The sequence below is a fragment of the Aphelocoma coerulescens genome, chromosome 2 (genome assembly GCF_041296385.1).
Source record: "Aphelocoma coerulescens isolate FSJ_1873_10779 chromosome 2, UR_Acoe_1.0, whole genome shotgun sequence".
Taxonomy (NCBI): domain Eukaryota; kingdom Metazoa; phylum Chordata; class Aves; order Passeriformes; family Corvidae; genus Aphelocoma; species Aphelocoma coerulescens.
Window position 1 is genome coordinate 7,353,061 of NC_091015.1, and position 18,920 is coordinate 7,371,980.

Genomic DNA, 18,920 nt, shown 5'->3' on the forward strand with positions numbered 1-18,920 from the left:
CTGTACAGGAGTTTCCCTCTCATGTCCAGCTCAGATACATTGACCATCAATCTCTTACGTTTTCTCCTCATATTTTTCCTTTCAGAGTAGCTACTGCTTGTTCTGGTGTCACCAAACTACAACTCAAAGTGAGAATTAGTTAACTCAGTACTCTGGATTGCTCTATAAGGCAGGAGGAATTTTTTTTTATTATTTTTTTTCTGCTGGCCAACTTCTATTTCCATTATTTCAGGCTCTTGCAGCTTAAGCCTCTAAACATCCCATCTTGCAGTCACTTCCCACACCAGCAGAAGTCTTGATCTACAGAGATGAACAATAGAAATGAAAAGACTGCTGATTCCATGAATAAATATAAGCCCTAAGCTGCCTTATTATCCCTGGAAAATATGTCCAAAAAGCTGTCTTTGGGTAATATTTGCAATAAAAGGCTGATAGTGTTCTCAGGACTGATGAAATCTCCCCCTCCTTGTTTCAAAATTCTGATTTGCTCAACAGAGAATGCAGTGATGGGCGATGCAACTTTTTTTCTAGTGTGAATTCAGCTATGAAAGTGAAACTTTGTGAGCTTTCCAAATGTAACATATTGCAGATATTTCACAGGTAGAGTTGGGCAATGACCCAGGGCTTTTCAGAACACACTGTTTACAGCAAAGCCTGATCTGAGCACATGGTATTGATCTCCTACTGCCTTGGTGGATGGGTTTTAAGTCCTTCTGCATCTCATCTTGTAACCAGGGTAGGATGACAGCAAGCTGGACCGACAGCTGGAAAAGGAGTGAGCTCAGCTTTTGTCTCTGTGGAGTTTGGTGCTGTATTACAGCATATGCAGGCAGCCACATGCAGCACCTGTATCTGATTTTTATGTGTGTGCAAATGATGGGCACATTTCATATGTGCAGCTACATGCAATTTGAGAGGTATGTAAATGAGACATGCATTAATTATTTGTGACAAGAAAATGGCTCACTCTGGTTTACTCTAGCTCACATTTCATACTTGTGTGATTTCCTAAGGAAGAAAGGAAAAGTCCACATTCCTGCATAGCTTTGTGTAACCATGTTATGGAACTTTCTGTAAGTCTCAAAATATCTCAAATTCCCTTCTTTGTGCTATTTTCTAAGCTAAATGAAATCACCGATCTTTTTTTGTGCAAGAATTCAGAGGCTCACAGCTGTAGGCTACTTTGAAATGTTTGTGTCATTATTTATTCTTTGCTGTCTTCAGAATATGGCAAAATGGAAAGGTCACAGATACCATATCAAACAATAATGTGGGGAAAAAACTGCGTTGGAGACAAACTCACTAGTGAGTGTTACAGAAAAGATGTGCTTCTTGTTTTGGGTTGTGTGTAGGAAGTCGTGATTAAATACATCAGAGTAACTGTGCAGTGTTTTGGGGAGGCTGTAATGTTTTTTTTTCATATTCATAAAAAAGAATGAAGCTCTGTAAACTGTGTTGGGGCAATCTCAAAGTAATACTGAGTCACAATTTTTTGTTAAGCAGAGGTCCTCAGTCCCTCAGTGAGTGCTGCTCAGCACTCCCAGGACCCTACAGTAACACTCAGACCTCCAGAGCCATTCCCTGTGCCTCAGGCTGGCTGTCAGACCGCAAAGGAACAAACATTTCAGATGGGAAGGCACAGGGAGTAGTCTTGGCAAGAGACATTTTTATGCTCCCTGTACATTTTGGACATCCCACCTCTGCTGCTGCTGCTGATCTTTTGCCACTGACTGTCACAGCTTTTTGAAGACTCGTCCCTGTTTCCAGTAGGGACAGTGGGGGCAAGTTTGAGGCACCCTTTGTCATTTCCAGGAGAGATGTGAGGGTTTCACACCTGCTCTGCCTGCAGGGCATCAGGGGCTGTGCAATCTGCCCTTGCTCCAGCCCCGCCTGAGTGCCCAAGGTGGCATTGCTGAATACCTGCTAAGTCTCTGTAATTAATGAACATTATCAATGCTAAAAAAAGGATGTCTTATCCCCTTTCAGAGGTCTTTTGCTGTGCTCAGAGCCCTGCTGTTCTCCTGTAAGATGTAGAGGATTTATAGACGTCATGCATCTCTTCTGCATTAATTTTCTTACGTTACAGGTAAATCAAATAAATACATGAGAACAGGACTTCACCACTACATTATTTGAATTCTATTTAGGTTTGTATTCAGGCAGTTATGTATTGTATGTGTTTGTACATCATGCTGTAAGGTTTCCTTACTGTGTCATCTGTCTACAAGTGAGCTGGGGATCTGGTTTGGTGCAGTATCCTCAGAGCTGAAGAGTACCTCTCTGAGGCAGTCAAAACAATGATGTAGTACTAGCATGCTTCTGAAAATGAAAGCTCTGTAAGGTGGTACAAATGGCACATCAAAACTGCTGTTTTTTAAAAAAAATAGAGCAAGGCATTGTTCTGGTTTCCTCACAATAGAAGCAACTATTGAGGTTGCAGTATTAATAAGCCAATTCTGTTCATCTCCTTCATCTATTTTAGCAAACACACACTTTTACCTCTGTCAGGGGTTCTGGGTAGGCCTTTCCAGTTGGCCCATTTTCCATGAATTGCATTTCCACTAGAGGGCATTCAGCATTCCAGTAACATGTTTTGTCTGCCCTTTGGGATAGTACATGTATTGTGCAAGACCTGCAGTCCAGAAAGGTGAATGTAGGGTGGGTACTGAGGCACAGAGGGGGGAAGTGAGTGAGGTGACATGACTCTGTGCATTACTTGTTTTATCTGCTTAGTGGAGTTTTGCCCAAGTGTTGTTTTCTTCCTCTTCCTCTTCCTTCCACCTTCAGACTTGAGCATAGGAATCTGAAAACATTGTGGGATTGCCTTCTCCAAAAATAAAGACATGAAGCAGACAGGAAGGGCTTTGGGTCCCTTTGTGCCTCTTTTAGAGAAGACAAGTGTTGGCAGTGTTTTCATTGTTCAGACTCTTGAGGAGGTTATTTTAGTTTGGTGGAAAAGCTTATCTACCACAGAGTTAGCAGGAATGCAGCAGCATATGCTTACCAGAACAGATTTAATCCCAAGAGACCTAGAAACGCTTGATAAAAAACACACCAGCATAACAAACCCTCACAGCCATCATAGCCCCCACCAGAAGCTGAGGGTAGTGACCCCCACAACCCATCCAGCTCCCGTGAGCATGGTGGGGAGGCAGAGAACACCAGGGAAAACACCAGTGCAGGTGGCAGAGGTGAAATCCTTGCACCTCTTGGTGTTGTTTGGGAATATCTGAGAGAAGTTATGAGGCGAACATGGTGTTCAATGAGTCACCACTCCTCAGGGCCAAGTGGTCACACCCTCTGCTGCAGGTGATGAGAGTCCCGAGGAGATCCTCTCCAAATGCCTAAAGCTGGGTTCAGCCTGCCCAGCCTGTAGGATCTGATGGAGCCACGTGTCAAGTTTTACATTCAGAGACTGAGGCTGTTTGGTCTTTATGCCTTCATCACCTGTGAGACCTCAGAAGCCGTCACAGTGTAACTTTCAAATGTGCAACATCCATAAGATGAATGTCTGTTTTATGCATCCATTTAACAGTGTCAGTATTTGCATCATTATTGAAAGTGTATGGCTCATATTGAAAGTACAGGTATTTTTTCCTCTTTTTTTCTTTTTTGTTAAAGCTGATATAAAAGTAAATGAAAAATAACAACCATTGCAATGAAAAGTGTACTTCATAAAACAAATGCTTAAAAAGCCACTTGCTCCAGCTGCGGCTTTTATGTACAAGGATCTCTCAGGCAATGTATGCGCTTACACAAGAAGCCTTTCACAACATTTACATTTAAACCAGTCATCATCTTATATGCAGATCATTTATTCATCCTATAAATCACTTTGGAGCTAAAAATGAAGATGAGGCTCTCTTTTTTCCAAGCAGTAGGCTGCTAAATAGCCTAATATGTTTGCAGCTGTTGTGAAGATGGGGATTCTCTGTTTGACAGTGATTGGGGGGGGGGATTTTCTCATCACTGGTGATGTCTTTTACATCTGACATGGATATTTCAGTTGCAAAATATATGTTGTGGCTATTCTGTAAAATTGATGTTTAATGAAAGAAAAATAATAAAGGTAAGGAGCAAAGAAATAAATTCTTCCACTCCTAAAACAACAGTTAAAAAGAACACATTCTGAGTCAATAAGGAAGTAATTCAGCTGCTACCTAGAAATAACCAGGAGGTGTGGGGGGAAAATGTCAGTGAATATTGATCCCTAAGAGCACAGGGAGCAGGAATACTAAGCCAGACTGCGAGGAGGCAAACTCTGAAAAAACAATTTGGAGACCATTCACAGCTGGCACTGAAGTTGGGGCCTCAGAAGCCTCTCTCACACAGATAAACAAGTGAGAAAGAGGCATCTGTTGCATTGCAGCTGCCAAGGTCACACCAGCAGGAGCAGGCAGAGAAAAGCCAGTGACAGGGTCTGTATTCCATGCAAGGATAACACAGCGTCAAACAATTGTGGCACTGCTCATCCCCTGCCTTTGAGATTGGGATGATGTATTAAAATATATACACTGACTCAACAAATAACCACACAGTGGATTAAAAGTAATGTTTTTAGCTACTTCAACAGAAAAGTCTGACTGTCAGAACACACACTTGATCTTTGGGGTAGGCAAACCAAAGCGGGTACGGAATCCAGAACTGAGAAGGGCACAAGTACCTGCTGTGTTCCCCAGAGTCACGCTCCAATTTAGGCAGGAAAGTGCTATGCAAAACAGCTCTAGCTGTGCATGAAAGAGCAGACTTCTTCACAGCTTGCATCCCCGTGTTGTCTTATTTGTTTACCATGAACTGTGGGGTCCTGGAACTCGGAGCGGGAGAGAGAAATGGGAAGCAGCAGAATACAGTGCTTCAAATAAACCTATTTTAATAATTCTAAACCACCTTCTCATGTTCAAGATTAAAAAAAAAAAAAAAAAAAAAAAGGGAACTTAGTGAGGCTTTGGTAATGGACAAATAGTAGCAACACCACAGGACTATCATGCAGACACACAAGTCGTTCTTGCAATGCCCATTGTCTCTGTGTCCCCTGCTGCCATGTACCTGCTGTCTCAGATAGCAGGAGTTCTCATGCTGGTGGGAGCATTTTGAAGTGTATCCCCTGTAGGAACAGATATTCATGCAAATAACTAATTAATGGCATTGACTAAATAAACTGGATTTGATCTGTTAAAACGAAAATAGCACACCAGATTGCTTTCTTAATGATTTTGGTCATGGGTAATGGAAATGTGATGTATTTTTAACTGTAACTATATTCATAATCTGTTATTGCCTCTAGTCCTTTCACAGAACCTTTGAAATCTGAAAAATCATCTGAGTGGATCCCCAAGACAGAGGGGTCCTCAGTGGAGCCTCTGAAAATTCCTCTGGACACAGAGACTCTGCTATGACTAACCCTTGGTAGAATTAACATGTTGGAGACAGCCAGAGAGGGGCAACCATAGCAGGGCTGATGAAAGATAAAGCTAATTAATGCATATCCTTAAAGGCCAAAACTTACTTTCTTTTATAATAAAATTAGTTTTGGGATGCCTTTTGACAAACAGAGAACTCTTGCCAAAGCTAGGGATTAACTTGGAACAAGACTAAAGCATTTTTATGGTCTTCTAACAGGAACTATTATGAGAAGCAGGGCTGGGGATGGTGTGTAGGCAATAGAGATGCTCTGCAGCCTTTGTAGGAGTAGGGCTGATGTCAGCTGATCTCCCATCTAAGTGTTTCCAATTCCTCATTCCTACTGGGGATGCTGCTGTGTAATAATGTGATATTACTGTTGTCACATTCTTGGAGAGGGGCAGGGCACAAACTGTGCTTTCAGAACAAAAAAAATTAAATTCTCCCTCTCCAAAGCTTATTCAAATAAGCACAGAACAGAAATCTCCAGAATGAACAGCCAGAATATCTGGGTGCTTCTGAAGCATCTAAACCATATACTCCTGTAAAAAGAGTTTCTAGCCATGCAGCCCTCATGGGTTTACAGCTCTCTGTTCTGCTCTGGCATCAGCTAAATGAGGAGTCCTTGACCTCCAGAAGGATCTGCAGAGGAGGACACAGCCCCCTCTGACCCACTGCATCTGAGCCATACAGGTCCAGAAGGAGAGGGGCTGTGCCATTCTTTTTTGTGTGGATGAGATGTTGGCACTGGGACTTGAGGAGTGGTAACTGGTCACCAGATGCCCTGGCACATCTTCAGGACCATGGACATCTTGATTTTTATGGACCTTTCCCTCTTGTTCCTCTTAGAATTTCTCTAGGAAAATTGGAGTGGTGGGGCAACAAATAGGACAGTTGCAAAGGCATTTTATCAGTCTTGGGGATTGAGTGGTTTTACCTTTTTTTGGAGTATGCTGCTGGTCTTAGAAGAACATTGTTCAGGGAGACCTTCTCACACAGGAAGCTGCCAGCCTGGTGTCCCCCCTGCCTCTGTGGCCTGGAAAGCAGCACCTCTGCACACTGAGCACTGTTCCCCTTGCATCCCGTGGGCCAGTGTTGACCCACATTTTAAATGTCTGAATGATAAAATACATGGCTGCAACCTTTTTAAGGCTCATCTCATAGTGGATGCCTCTGCTGGCAGAGTCCATCTCTCTTCCTGAGTTGTCTTTAAAACATCGACTACCTACATAACTTTCCTAAAAACCTGGAGCCTTTAGGACTTTTCCTCTGTAACATACCTATGAGTAAATTTTTCTCTTGCCATATGCTTTCCTGGGCCTTGTGTCCTTCCTGAACTGAGAGCAAATCAGCCAAACTAGTAGGAACTGTCAGTGAGCGTGAAGCTCAGAGGGGCTGGATGTACGAAATGAGATTGTGTGATGTGTTCTGCTGGAGGTAACACATTACTGCACCCCAGATACCAACAGTGCTAATGGCTTAGACCCACCAAAAAATTCAGCTACGTAGCTCTCCATGGGATCTGGTCATTATCTCGAGAAGGGAGAACATTAGCAGACTGTTCAAAGGTATGGTTACTCAAGTAGAGTTAATTTCTACCCACTTGCCCACTGGCTTCAACTTCCTTGATGTGGCAATGAAAGGGGAATAAATAACCCAGTGTGGTACAGAGCCCCAGGTTTCAATGGAGCACAAGGGTTCTGCATCCAATAACTGTACCTGCTGCTGCTGCAGGCTTCTCACTGCTCTTAGTCTGTGCTCCCTGGAACAGATGTGTGCAGCTGGAGGGCTCACTGGGCACAGGCTGCTGTTGGATCTGGCCTTTGTAACACACAGGGAATAGGAATGCTCTGCACTGACTGCTGAGAGCCCATTGCTGCTTTCCATGAAGGAGCTGCTCTGCATCCAGACACCTGTACCTCCACAGAAGGGCAGAATCAAGGATGGTCTTGTATCCTGATCTGCTTAAAAATGTTTGGGAGCAGTAACAAACTGCTCCTTTTACTATCATGCATTGCTGTAATGCATCATCATAAACAAAGGTTGATGTGCCTTAGCTCCTAAAAGTTCACAAACTTTGTGGTGTTGACAGTTTGAGCTTTTGTTCCACCTTGTCCTCCAGAGCCACTGGAACAGTTATTTCTATTTGCAGTGTTCAAGGTTTTCAACAATCTTTGAGCAGGCAGTTTTGTGGTGACTTTGTGAACTCCAAGGAGAATTTTAAGAATGATCCCAGACCATAATCTTGTTTCTGCCAGTCTCAGGAGAATGAAGCACTTTCCTTCTAACAGAAAATGCTCTAGGACATGTGTGACTAATTTGTTACAAGGTAATTAAAAATTATCTGTATGACTGCAGTGCTGCATGATTGTGTTGAAACAAGCACCCTGGGTGAAGATGAGTTGAGAAGCTGGGAACAGCTCCTTTCACCTGTCCCTGGTTCCTGTCCTGATGGGAGAGAGTTGGCTGTCTGTCCTGGTGTGGTGGCTGAGGAAATAATTGCTGTCAAACATGGGGGTGGCATTCATGTGCTTGTAGCTGGCATTTTGAATGTACATCTTGGTTAGCAAGGAGAGATGTCTGTGCTCATAGTGGGGCTCCTGAGCTGTCCCAGTGGTGGCACAGTGTGGACTACATGGATTGATGGAGGCTGCTCACCATGGGAATGCAGTTTCTGTGGCAGGGTCTGGAAATAGACCTCTCACATGGCACAGGGAGGGAATGGAGACAAACCTGATGCAATGATGGGTAGTAGGGGGTGAAAAGCCTGGTGTGTATTTGACCCTGGTAGGGAGGAACAACCAGCTCCCTGTATCCTTGTGATCAGCTGGGATGCTGTGGGGAGGGATGGATTGGAAGGTCGTACTCCCAGGGCCCTTGTCTGCCAATGCCTCCTGCCATGCCCTAAATGGGAGTGTCTGGGACCCATCCTTGTGCCTGCCAGGTTTGGCAGATACAGATTCCTGTCCTTTGATAGGGGTGTATTAATCTTTCATCAGTGATAACTCAGCCAAGCGATAGCATTGGTACCCTAACATAGCTCAGAGGTCAGGAAGGATGGCCTCAGCCCTGCTAATGTGAAAGGAGATTATTCTCTGCCTGTGACTAATGAGCATTTCTGAATGGCAATGACCACTACTTCCTCCTCCACTGTCACCCCAGAAGGTGTCTGGCAACCTCAGAACCCCTTTGATCAAGGCAGGAGGGTGACAGAGAGCTTGAGGGGATGTCACTGCCCCTGCTGCCATATCCTCCAGGCAGTGAGCAGCTGGTGGCCATCTGAGGGGATGAGACACCCTGCCCTGGTCAGGGGTGGCAAGGAGGTACCGCCAGGCATTTCAGGAACACTGGGGTAGCTGTGCCAGGCACTGGGAGAGCCAGTCAGAACAGCAGCCTCCTAATGCACCATGTAATGAGGCTCAGCCACATGCATTTGCATAGCTAACTGCTGGACTAATTAGTACAATTAACTTCTTAGGTGTCCAACAACAAGCTTAGTGGAAAAAAATCTACATTGTAAGGGAGAGTGGCCATTTCCAGAAAAACAGTGAAAAACAGTGTGTTTTAAGTTGTTAACTGTAAAAGAATTGAATCTGCATGGGGAGGGCATGCAGTGCAATTAAGTTCAGGGATTGCCAGTGTAGGTACTGAGGGGTCAGGGACACAGTGAATGGCCCATGTTTTAAAAAGGGATTCATTTTTTTGCAGAAATTTCCAGCATGTACATAAAAAACCCCAACCAACTAAACAACAACTTCACAACCAAAAAAAAAAATAAAACCCAAACCAACACACCAATTCCAAATACAGTTTTGTTACATTTGAATTCCTCTTGGAAAGAAAAATAGCAGAAGTGTGGAGTAAAGCAAGCCTTCATTACCACTCACAACAGGTAGAAAAGTAGACCAAGACAATTGGAAAATTCAAACTGATCCACTTATATAAAACCTTGAAAACAATTCTGTTCTGATGGCTGGGGAAAAGTTTATGAGCAATAACCTCACTATAAACATACAGAAAATATTGTGACTTAAACTATGGGGACTAAAGAGTTGGAACTGCAGTGTAAGCTAGGACTGTGTCAGAGTATAACCCAGCATGAAATCAACACAGGCTGATAGATTTAAATGCAAATTATTATTTTGTGTTAGGTGCTATTCACTTTTCTTTTTAATGAGCTGTTGCCTGGATTGTGGCACCTGGGACAAGGCAAGGTTGTCTTGTTTGCTACCAGCACAATTCCGTGTTGCAGATCTTTTACTTCATGGTTTCTATGAACTTCTGGGAATGTAATGGTGAAAATGCAGAAATACTTAGGGAGTCTGAGAGGTGGCTTGTAGATGTCTTTAGGAAAACTTGGCCTGCCATTGATGGGTCCCTGAACCAAGGATCAAGATTATCCCAGGTGTAAGGAGACATTGACTGTAATGGTGTTGGTGAATGTGACCTTGAATAATAAATCCGTGCTGTAAAATTGAGGATCAAATGAGGCATAATCACTTCCTTGTCAGATAACAGTCTGATGTTCCCTTTCCTTAGCTGGTTATCCGCAGACTCAGCAGAGATCTCAGCATCACGTGAGCGAGAAAACATTCACCTTTACACAGCACTACAGCACTGAGGACAGCTCTGGGCTCCATCCTGGGTGTGCTGGGTGGGAGGTGAGGATGGGAGGAGCAGCAACGTGGCAGTTTCGTGTCACCTGGTGTTGGGGTGAGTGAGGGCTCGCATCAGTCCCAAGCAAATATTGAGAAACCTCCATGCTGCCCTAAGTTTTGTCCAGCCATGTGCGGTGCCCATCCTGGAGCGTGGCACTTGCTCTGTGCCCCGTGCTCAGGCACAGCCCGTGTCACCCCGTGCTGCCAGCAAGGTGGGCGAGCGGGCTCGGGAGGCCCGTTTGAGAGCTCTGATGTGTTGGAGCGATCTCTGCTGTGGCAGAGAAGCTGCAGGGAGCGAGCTACGGCAGCGCGGCGCGGAGCAGGCAACGCGTGCTCGTGTGTCACCCTGCAACGTGACCTACATGGCAGCCACCACGGCAGACGGGCACGGTGGCCCCCGTCACACCGGGGACATGGAGGGGGCTGGGGGAGGCCGGGGGCACGTTCCACCCTTCGGCAGTGAGGGGGCAGCTCCCCGGACAGCGTCGGTGCTCCCTGCGTCCCACGGCTGGGAACCTGCTTCCCTGCGAGCGCGCTGCATCCCGCAAACGTGCGCTCGCAGCGGGGCAGCGGCTGCCCTTGACACAGCTCCGCTCCAGAGCCGGGACTGACGGCGCCGGAGCCTCCGCAAGTTGGGAGAAGACAAGAGCGCGCCGGCCAGGAACGCCGGGGGATGCGGGATGGGGCAGCGGCCCCGCGGCGGTGCGGGATGGGGCAGCGGCCCCGCGGCGGTGCGGGATGGGGCAGCGGCCCCGCGGCCGCCGCTCCTGGCAGGGGATGAGCGCCGGCTGGGCGCATCCCAGCGAGCCGCACAGCGAGCGCCGAGGCAGCCGGTGCATGCGCAAGGCGCGGGCGGCCGCCGTGGAGGTGGGGAGCGAGGACCACATCGCTGCCTCCGGCTCCGAGCTGCCAGTTGCTGGTTGCCAAGCAGTTATCATTGTTTCTGTGACGATTGCAGAGGCTGTTGCTAATTGAAGAAGCCCCCACAGCATCCTTCTCTCTGCTCCTGCTTCTGCTTTTATTTTAGAGGCTCAAGGGGGAAGACAGCCAGACTAGTGCTTTTTTACATTGCATTTTTATTTATTTCTTTTTGTGGGGGTGGGAAATTTCTCAGCTGGTGATTGAGTGATGGACTAGTTACTCATCCGTATCCCTTCAGTCTTTGTGTGTGTGCGTGTGTGTGCGTGTATGTCTGAACACACAGACCAGCTTACACACACGCACACACACACACAGAGTAAAATCCTGTTTGCCACTGCAGTGGGCACAAATAGGTGAGCATGACTACAGCCAAGGAGCAAAATGCATCAGGGAAACAAGCCCAACAGCAAGACCAGGTAATGCTTATTTTCCTCAATTTCAAACAGATACAGATTTGCATTGTGTAGCTTTGTGTTTCTTGTATGATTATTATGATTTTTTTTTTTTTTTTAATCTTTTTGGTGTGCGTTCTTAAAATTGTCAACTGAGTCACCAGTCAGTGGCAGGAGGAAAGTGCTGTGTAGCTGGGTTCAAGGTCTGCTTTCTCAGTGTGTGTAGAGACTTGGGGAAGAAGCTGAAATTGTGCTATTTTTAACAGCCTATACCTCTTGCTGAAGGCTATAGCGGTTTGTTCTGTAACTTGTTCCTTACATGGGTGCTGGGAGAGGGGGCAGGATGTTGGGATGGAGGCCCCTTCTCACTGGAGGAAGGGGGCAAGGGTATTTAAAAGCCCCTCTGCGGATAGAAATAAAATTGTAAAAGTGAGGTTCAGCTTCGGACTTTGTTGTGCACTTTCAGTGAATTTTTTTTGCCTGGCATTGTCTTGGAAGGGCACTTCAGGGTACAGCAGGTGCCCAGGCTGTGCATGAGCAAGCAGGGGTGACAGGGGAGGCAAAAAGCAGCTGCAAGTAGGTAAAACTCCTAATGGCTTTGGGGGAAATTGCTGTGCTCACACCATATCTGAACTCGATTAATTTATTTCTCTTGGTAGGGAAATTATGCAGCTTTACATGTTTCCGTAGAGGTAGAAAGTCAAAGGCTTCATTTTCTCTGTCAAACCTGTATTTTGGAGGATATTCCTCTCTGCCTGCACTTACCAGGACGGAATGAAGTCAAAACTTTCCCTGTCTAAAACGCAGCGGGTGGGAGAAAAAGAAAGGAATGTGTCCTCAGCTGTAAAGGATGGGCAGAGTTAAAAAGTGGTGGCATAAGGGAAAGTCTGGTTGCGATCTCTGAGGCTGGTGAAGGTTCCTGGGCTCCGAGGGCACCAGCAGATCAACATCTCCGTTCTCCTCATCCCCACCTTCCCCTCCCCATGCTCGGGCCGTGCCTGGGGGAGCACGGTGGAGCCCGGACACTCCAGTTCTTCAATTTTCCTCATCTCCTTAAAACATTGGAAGTTCTCCACTTTAAGCTTTGGTTAGAACAGCACGGGAGGATAATTTAAACAGATCTCTCAGGGCACAAATTAATTCTTAAAATAGTTCTTCCTGGCTTGATAGGCTGAGAGCCTCACATATTGTTTTTCTTTTTTTTTTTTCTTGGTAACGTATTTTAGGGAAGGGAAAAGCATGGGAAGACACTAGGCACCAAAAATAGCATCATATAATCTGCATTTTCAGGGTGACATTATACTAATGACCAAAACGGGCTCAATGGTTCAGAGAAAACAAGAAGGAAGCAACTTTGATACCCAGGGTAAAGAAACTAATGCCTTCATCTAACCCTGTGTGCGTTGGACTTTGTTTCTCTGTTCAGTGCTTTTGGAATATGTATTTTTGTCACTGTTTGCTGCAGGTTAAAATGAGTCTACCTGTGTTTCTGAGAAGCAGGGGTTTTTATAAGTGCCTTTTCTGAACACAGAGGACTGTGTGGCTTAAAGCTCTGTGAAAGTATTGGGTTTTGTAAGTCAAGAAGTATATGTTGCCTTTTTATAAAGGAGAGGTGTTTTTGTTTCAAGTAGTGTTACCTGCCTAATGCCATTTTGCTGTTGCCATGCCATGTCTTTGCTACTTTGGTCTTCCTACGTGAAGTATAAAGTGCTCAGAATAGGTCTTCAGTATTATGCAGACTCTTGATTGAGTATATTCTAAAACTGACTGAATTGCAATTATACCCATATGGTACACTTAAATATTCTGGAAGTACGTGCTCTCTCAGCTCTGCCCTAGTGTGAGCATGAAATAGAAATACCAAGAATATATAAATATCAATCATATTGATGAATATTAATGTCTGAGTCTGTGAGCAACTTTGCTCACTCCCATAATTTCTTTTATTGTTTTCACAATACATTATTAGTAAAATGGCTTGACAGCGGGGGGTTGAATCCAATCTCTGTCTATTGATTTGAGTGCACTTTTATCTTCCAACACCAAAAGCAGATCCAAACCCTTATTTTATCTAAAACTGTTCATAACTGAAAAAGGCTCTATTCAAATTCTATTTCTAGCTGAAATTCTATTTCCAGGCTTATGCATATCAAGAATTACTGAGATTTTTTCTTCCTTGCTTAAAAGTGATCAAGAAACTGAAAAATGTAGCTTGGAGAAAAATTGAAGGCAAAGTGCTGGTCTGGCTGTAGAGGACTGAGTCTTTTTCAGCAGCAGCTGCTGCTGTCGTAAGAGATTTTGACCATCCCTTTTCTGTGTTCCTTGCTGTGACATTCCCTGGATCCAGAGGCAAGCAAGTGACACAGTTGGCTTAAATCTGTGCTGTGTCCTACCATGCTAACCCAAACAGAAACTGGGCATGAAAAGATACTGCAGGAACAGGGTGGGGAAAGTTTGAAAACATCTGCAGAAGCTTTGCAGGCATAAATTAAAAAATTTACTTTAGACTCATGTGTCTACATGCAAATGAAGTCATGTTCTGTCCTGAGATTTACAAAAATGATAATACTTAGAAAATCATTGGGATGTGGAGATAAGTAACGCACTGCCTTAGCTGCTGAAGGCAGGCAATCCCTTTCTTCCTTAGGTAATTAAAAATGCTTCTATACAATATCTTTCTGATAAGTAATGCTGCTCACCTCCATGCCAGTTAAACTACTCAGAATTCCAATCATTTATCTCCTTGCTTATCTGTCTCTTGAGTCTGAACTCTAAGTCTTTTGGACATCATGTACAGAAAACATTCTGTAAGTGATAAGTAATGCTGTCTGTTACTGTCAAGCTGTGATTGCTTGATCAAGATGTGAGTTGGATGTGGTTGCCTCTGTGCACTTGGCTGCTCCTGACACAGCTGTGGCTTCTTGTTTAGGGGGCTGGAGTTGGACACCGTGCAGTACACGATTATCTCAGTTGGCTTTCTGCTAGACCCAGTGCTCAGAAGTCCATGGCAAAGCCTGCAGACACTGATAGACTCAGGGTCTGGCTCCAGAGGACTAGAGAATCTTCTCTCTCTTGGGGTTTGTTAGCTGGATGTGTGGATATGCCATTAAAACACTTTTCCATTAAAAAGGAGAAGAAAATAGCAACAGCAGGTCAAGTACTCTGACAATGTGCTTTAGCTATTTACACAGGCTGATGATCTCTGTGTTTTAACATAAGCCTGTAAATTTGTTATCTTAGTTTAGCCCAATTCTTGCTACTTTTAATGGCTTTTGGGAATGCAAATAGCTCTGCAGTCATATATAAAGATAAGGAGGCTGATTTTTTAATGAAAATGTGATAACAGGCATAACGCTAAAATGAGACTGTTAAATATTTTAAAAAGTGAGTCAGCATATCAAGTATAACAGGATCACAGATTCTCAAAGAACACTTTTTATAAAACATATTTAAAGGGTTGACTGGTTAATTGGGTATTTGAACATGGAGAATAAAGGATTGTTCTCATTTCTTTTGCTGTGTAGAGAAGAGCTGTCATGGGCTTATGGGGAGCAAGATCCTGCTCTGAAATGTGCTGCTGTCCTAGACAAGGTTGTTAATGACTGCATGGAACTCCATGTAAAAGACCAAAAAATAAGTGAGGAGACAAAATAGCTTTAGGTCTGCCTTATTGAAGTGGGCTCCATGGAGGAGTGGAATCAGATCAACAGAACAGTTCTGCCTATTAGCTGTCATTAAGGTAATCAATTCTGAATTTTACAGAACAGCTGGAATTCCAAATAAGAGGTGTGGTGTCTTCAAGTGGAAAGAGAACACATTTTACTTGGAAAACCTAGGCCAGACTCAGGAATACAATGATGGAAAGATTAATATTTCATGCTGCTAATGTTCCCCTGCCACCCTACTTCACAGAAATAACCCGTAGTATCTTGAAGACTGAGTACAGGTGGAGTATCTAATATACTGTGCTGAAATGTGCCTCTACTTGTGTAATTTTATCCAAATAGGAAAGCAAGTGTGCACTTAGCTGCATTATGCAGGCATTCCCCCTGTGTTGTTGTAATTCGGGTAATTCTGGGATTTCCAGTACCAGGGGATGGCAATCCCTGTGTGCCCTGCTGTCTCCCTGCAAGGTCATAAATACTCTCTGTCATTGTCAGCTCAGTCCTGTGCTGTTACTTCATTCCCAGAGTAGATTAAACTAAAAAATATGGGTGTGCTCACATTGGGAAGTAGTGTGGACCCTCCCTATGAGAGGCAGAGAGATGATATTGGGGTCCCAAACACACATTTGGGATGCAGGGTTATTTCAAACTTGTTCCAGACTGGTGTGAATGTCCTTTAGTGGCTGTTCAGCATCTTCTCACTAAGCATCATCTGAAATGAGGCCAGTTCCTGTACTCTGAATCTACTATAAAATCTGAGTGAGAGCATGGTAGACGGGTACAACTGAGGGGTTTGGTCAGTAGTGCAGTTCTGAAATGAACTAAAGTACTAGAAGTGCCCCACATGTCTTTAGTAGGATGGATGAAGTCAAATAAAAACTTCATGTGGGCTTTGTTCCTGTACCCAAAGATATTCTTATATACATATATATATATATATTTTTTTTTCCTGTGAAGTGTGACTTAAAAATCATTCCAGATCTTCTTTGCTCACTTGGCCGCTGTCCAGAAAATCACTGCCCCTGGGTACCGAATGTCTTGGTTGGTTCTACATGCTCTGCATGAAAGAATGCAGCAATCCTGATCCTCTATGACAACAAAGCCTCCATACAGCACATGAGCAATACAGATTATGTCCAAAGAGTGCAGGATCCCTTCACATTGTAAACAGGCAGTAGTGTACAGCAGGTTCAGGCATGAATTATAAGTTGTGCATTTTATGTCTTGAAATAGGGAAGGGATTTTTCCCTTTTATTTGTCGACACCATGTCTGTTGTGTGCTGGATCACAAAGAGGGCACTGCTGAATCCTCTCTTTTTCAGCAAGGTTGAAGTTCCACATTGTAACTGAATGTTTGTAAGCAGATTGAGCTGTGAATTCACAAGAAAGCCCTGATTCACAGATCCATTAGCTGGCACAGTCAGACTCCCCACTGCAGCATCCCAGTGCCACAGAATCCACACAGAGGAATGGAACAGCACCATGAAATACCTCTGAGGTGCCTAGATCCAACACTGAGCTGAAAGGAGCCTGGCCTGGACCAGTTGAACAGGTGGGAGTGAGTCTCCCAGGAGATGAGCTAATTTAGCGTGTTATCTCAGTGACTTGTGATAGCAGAGCTCCTACGTTCCTGGCTGGAGCTGAAAACTGTCACATCCCAAAGGTGAGGCCCTGCTGGTGAGAATCCCTCATTCTCATTGCAGTATTCTGGCTCAGGTTATTACTGCTGTGCAGAAATCAGGGGCAGTGCCCACTTTGGGAAGGTGTCTGTCAATGAGAAGAGAAAAAGGAGAAAGCTCTGATTTGCATAGAAAACAATAGGTTTCTTTAGTTCTAGTGGAACTGTTTAGTATTTGCTGTTTGAGGGCATAATTTTTTTAAAATAAAAATTTTTCATGGGAAAGAATATTTTTTTTTCATGATAAAAACTCTTTAAATTACATGTCTTATTGTTGTCCCAACACAGGCTTTCTCCAGGAACTCACAGAGAACATTTGTTTCGTTCTGTTAATGGCATCTGATCTATTCCTCAAGAGATTAAATTTCCGTAATAGCGCTCCTGAGAACACTGTATTCAAGAACATGGAATTGCATCAAACTGGCAGTCTTTTCAGGCTGTTAATTTGCCACGAGGAATGCACTCAGCTAAGCAACGGGGAGGGGGAGACAGAGGTGGAAAGGAGCCTGTTTGGTGTAAAACTGAAGTGTCAAAAAACAGGATACTGCAGAAAAGCCTTTTCAGTATCCAGTGCTGAAATGGAAGTGCTTCTGGAAGGCCTCTGGAAGGCCACAGCCTCTAAAGTTCGTACATTTCCACAGGATGCTGTTTGAGATGGTGTAAATTTTACATGCTCTCTATACCTTGACCAAGTGGGATGTGCTCTGCCACTCTCCTTGGTACAGCTGCTCCCTCCGTTCCTGGCAGAGGCACCTTGTGTTGCGTTCTTTCTTATTAAATCTCTCTTTTGCTGTTGGATACGGACAGAATAATCAGTCTCTGAAGTTCACCAGTTATGTGGGGTCATGAGGGTGTGTTTGAATGCCACAAGACTCTCAGAGAATTCGATGTGTCATTCCAGCTGTGGTCCATTAGCAGTTCTGTGCATTGCTACAGGCATTTCATGAACAATGGCTGTACCTGCTTTCAGTTCTTATGCCTTTAATGCTGCTTCTTTGTGATCTTTATCAGGCATTAAGTTGTGGTGAATCATGGTCTCTTTGGATGATGTGAGAGAAGGCAGCACTTTTAAAATGATGCAGAGTACAGTAATGTCTATTTTTTATATAGTATATTCTGTATGTTTTTCGTTCGCATTTTTTGATCTTTTGTCCATTTTTTTTCTTTCATCTTTTCTTTCACCATTCTGTTCTGCCCACTCTGATTCTTAAGTGGGATTTAAGTAAATGAAATAGAATCAGAGAGAGTGCCAGCAGCAACGGACCAGGAAAACTGTGCACACTTCTTCAAAGTGCAGATGTGAAGATGTGAAGAATTAACTGTGAGAGGAGTGCATTCAGCAAGTTTGAAACATTTGTTAAACATAAATTTGGAGAGGGACCTGTATTTAAAATCAGTGAAGGTTGTCAGGAATGGAAAGACAAGTAAATATGAATTTCTGCCTTAACAGCAAATTTTGAGTGGGATTATTGGTTGGCTTTGAAGGACAATTCAGTGGGTGGAGTACGGAACTTAATCCTTCTTGTGTGCAGACTTCCACTGCGGTTTTGGGCAAGAGTGTTGGGTCCTTAGTGGAAGTTAGGAGTTTCTTTTCTGCTGAGATAGTCCACGTTGCCTAAAATGGGGGAAAAAATATCTGGGAGTCTCCTGAGGATAAGTACATGAAATATGGAGTTCTGAGATACCGTAGTAACTCAGGCTGCACAAGTAACTGAGATACCAGAGAGATGCATTCCTTGATGTTTGGGGAATGGAGGGACAGGGTCACAGGAGAAAACCTGAAAGTTAAAACTCATTCTGAAGGTTTAGATATGAATAAGAATTTCAGCAGAAAAATATCAAGATAAAGGTAAATGCTGTCAGGACTCGAGACAGTTATAAGCAAACTTGCAAATGAGAGAGAGATAATGCACAGAATCTGAGGATTGTGTCTGATTCTAAGATTTTGGGACCTTGAAGCAATTTTATACTTTAAGGTAAGATGGAGATGCGTCTTTCAGCTCTCCGTTGCATAATACAGAGACCTTTTCCGAGAAGGAGTAATTAATATTTTTTTCAATAGAAATACTGCAGTATAATTAGGAGCCAGGGAGCTTAAATGGAAAAGTAAATGGCGGGATGATGAGCCAAGGATATGCGGGGTCATAGGTTAAACCAAAACCTTTCAGAAATGGAAGCCAGAAGCTGAAGTTTGGCACTTGGCAGG

General features: G+C 44.0%; 1 protein-coding gene across 3 annotated transcripts in view; it reads left to right on the forward strand.

Moving 5' to 3' along the window:
* Positions 1–18,920, forward strand: part of DPP6 (dipeptidyl peptidase like 6) — a 543,541-nt gene that overhangs the window by 281,841 nt on the left and 242,780 nt on the right. The window contains exon 1 of one of the 3 annotated variants that reach the window (XM_069006391.1): positions 11,299–11,395. The exons of the other annotated variants lie outside the window; for them this stretch is intronic. Within the exon in view, the coding sequence (XP_068862492.1) occupies positions 11,339–11,395 (57 nt within the window). The 5' untranslated portion in view covers positions 11,299–11,338. Of the gene's footprint in view, positions 1–11,298; positions 11,396–18,920 lie in introns of those variants that run through there. 3 annotated transcript variants of the gene reach the window in all.